The 2884-nt window shown below is 32.5% G+C and overlaps 1 protein-coding gene across 1 annotated transcript; it reads left to right on the top strand.

Annotated features, from left to right (window-relative positions):
- Positions 1–1537: 1537 nt before the first annotated feature.
- LOC122724649 lies at positions 1538–2056 on the top strand. The gene has a single exon (XM_043960189.1). The coding sequence runs from the start codon at positions 1538–1540 to the stop codon at positions 2054–2056; it is 519 nt and encodes a 172-aa protein (XP_043816124.1).
- Positions 2057–2884: the final 828 nt, after the last annotated feature.

The following is a 2884-nucleotide window of genomic DNA, read 5'->3' as shown; positions in this document are numbered from 1 at the left end:
GAAAGGTTATTTTTGATCTGCTTCGACAACCGCAAGTCAGACAGCTTTCAAGACCAGATATAGGCATTATGAGTTTCTAGTGATGTCGTTCAGGCTGACCAGTACCCCTGCAACATTCATGAATCTCCTGAACAGAGTTTTCATACAGTTTCTTAATCACTTTGTTATCGTTTTCATTGATGATATCTTAGTATATTCCAGAAATGTAGAGAAGCTTGCCCATTAATGTTCTGAGATCCAAAAAATAGGGTTTACAATAGTTGTATAAGCTTGGTTAGGGAGGAGGGTGTTCCTTCCCTTTTATTCATTCCCCTTTGTCTCCTAGTGACGCCTAACGGTCTTTCTGCTACAGTGCCACCTGCCTCTATCACACAGGTCTGTACGTACGGGAGTGTCAGTCGCATTCTCCATGCCAGACAGACATTTAATTTCCTTCGGCATACACGCGAGTAGGGCTACGAAGTGACTGGACCTACTGTCCTTCCTTATGTCACATCACCAGGCTGAGCTTTTTCCTGAAAGACCTGGGCGCGTGAGTGACCCAGCCCGTTCTTTGAGTCTGGATCTGAGCCAAAGGCATTGGACCGATTAGTCGGAGATGCCTCATGGGCTTTGGGCCAGTACTGCCCTTACGGGCCTGGTCTCCCCTTGAAATGCGTGAAACCCGACGATCATCACCCATCATCTGACAGAGTATTGCAGACCTTGAGAGAACACGGTTTATAGCGGTCCGATGGACCTTAAGTCAGATCTTTGAATTTCTTAGCCTATAAGGAAAACTAAGAAAAACAAATACCTTCACCCTATCAGGTCTGAACAAGCACAAGTACCATCCAACAATAGCACCCCAATCATGAGCTACAAGGAACACTTGCTCTGATCCAAGTTGATCAATGATAGCTATAAGGTAACTTTTTAAGTGATTGTCTAATACTCTCATACTTTTAATAGAAAAATATTTATTATATTTTCTCTCTCATAATTAATATATTTTTTACTAACAGAAAGAAAAGTATTGAACAGATATCACTCAATTTTAATTGATATCGCAAGTTATCAAAATATTTAAAGAAAAAAATTATTTAAAAAAATTAAAATAAAAAAATTTGATATACATAATCTCTCCTTCAGTTAGCTATTATTTTAAAAAGATTAAAAGAGTATATTAATTAAATTGTTCCAATTTTACTCTTATTTTTATTAATATACAAATTACTTTTATAAATTTCTTTTCCGTCAATAAAGAATTAGTTTACTATAATTTTGATAATTTAATTATTTTTTAAATAGGTATTTATAAATAGATAAACGTTGTAATTTTTGTTTTGACCGTTTTAATTGGTTTGCTATATATCGTAGTTGGTAAAACTAAATATAATTTGCAGATCACTAAAGCCCGTTTCTATTGGATGGTGAAGCTGTATTATCCTTGATGAGAGGTTAACCATATAAATCCATTTCCAAAAATAGACAAATACCCTTTAAAAGACCAGAGGCCATTTAAACTTTTATCTAAACAATATCAACAGGAAAAAAGATGTCTTTCTCAAACTACTACTTCTTCTTCTTCATTGTTCTTGCAATCCCTACTCACCTAGCTGCAGATTTTGCACCTGACAATTGCGAAAAAACCCCATTTTTAGGCGAATGCACGTCGCTTTTGAAATCAGCCCCAGAAGCAGATAAAAAAGATGTGCAAAGCTTTGCAAAATTTGCACTAAAAACGACATGTTCAAATGGAGTTACAATGCAGGAGAAAATTTCCTCATTGTTGAAAACAACTTCAGATGAATTCGTCAAGAAATGCCTCACAAAGTGCTCTGAGCTCTACTTAGGTTCAACCAAAAAGCTTGAAGAGTCCATTGTAGCTTTCGATTCTAAAGCTTATAAGGATGTTCAGGCATCGCTCACGGAAGCAATCGCAGGGTCAGACGATTGTAGGGTTTCATTTAAAGAAAAAGTTGAGGCTGAAGATCCATTGGGTGATTTGAACTTTGAGTTTAACAAGCTTTGCTCAGTTTCTAAAAAATTAGTAGAAATGGCAGAGACAAACTAGCCTATGTGTTTATATGCATGTATGGATGATATCCTCTTAAAACATTAATGTAATTGGAGGAAATCTCATTAAAAATAATTTTGATTTTAATTTAACTATGTTCTTTTAACATTTTATTTTCTCAATCTCATATAAAACTATCCATAATCATTATTCTTGATTTCATAACTCGTATATAAAAATAATTTCTGAAAAATAATTTATATATAAAAATAATTTTCGTCAGAAAAAATTTTCATAAAAAAATTATTTTTTAAAAAATAACTTATTTTTTATTATTTGATTGCAATTTGAAGAATCGGAAATATTATAAAAATTCTCAAATTTTATAAAATTATATAAAAAAACTAAATCACTTATGCTTTTCTTCTCTTAATTTTATTTCCTTATAACTTTCAATTAGTTTTAACTAGAAGAAATATATAATTATATTAATTTGGTATTATGATAATTAGTAATATTATATTTTCCTTGATTTTTTCTTCTTTTACAATATTAAAGCAGTGTTAGAAAAAAGAGAGAGGAATGTATGATATCTATAATCCTAGGAAATTATAATGTACTAGTGAAGAGATGAAGGGGAAAAATTTACTGTTCATTAATGATATCAACCAATTAAATAAAAGTAAAACACTCTAGTTTTTTTTTTTTTTTGAATTAAAATCTAGTTTTTTAGGCAAATATCGATCAATGGGTACAAAAAAAAAAAAAAAACCTCTTTCAACGTTTTGTCAAGTAAGGTACATAGGGCACTCCTGTGCCCTTGATCCTGGTATCTCCTCGGAGGAATCTTTCTAGTGTGAATTTATAGCCCGTTGGTGATTAAGG

The sequence above is a fragment of the Manihot esculenta genome, chromosome 9, assembly GCF_001659605.2.
Source record: "Manihot esculenta cultivar AM560-2 chromosome 9, M.esculenta_v8, whole genome shotgun sequence".
Lineage (NCBI taxonomy): Eukaryota > Viridiplantae > Streptophyta > Magnoliopsida > Malpighiales > Euphorbiaceae > Manihot > Manihot esculenta.
The sequence above is the reverse complement of the archived record's forward strand: the minus strand, read 5'-3'. Positions and strand labels throughout refer to the sequence as shown.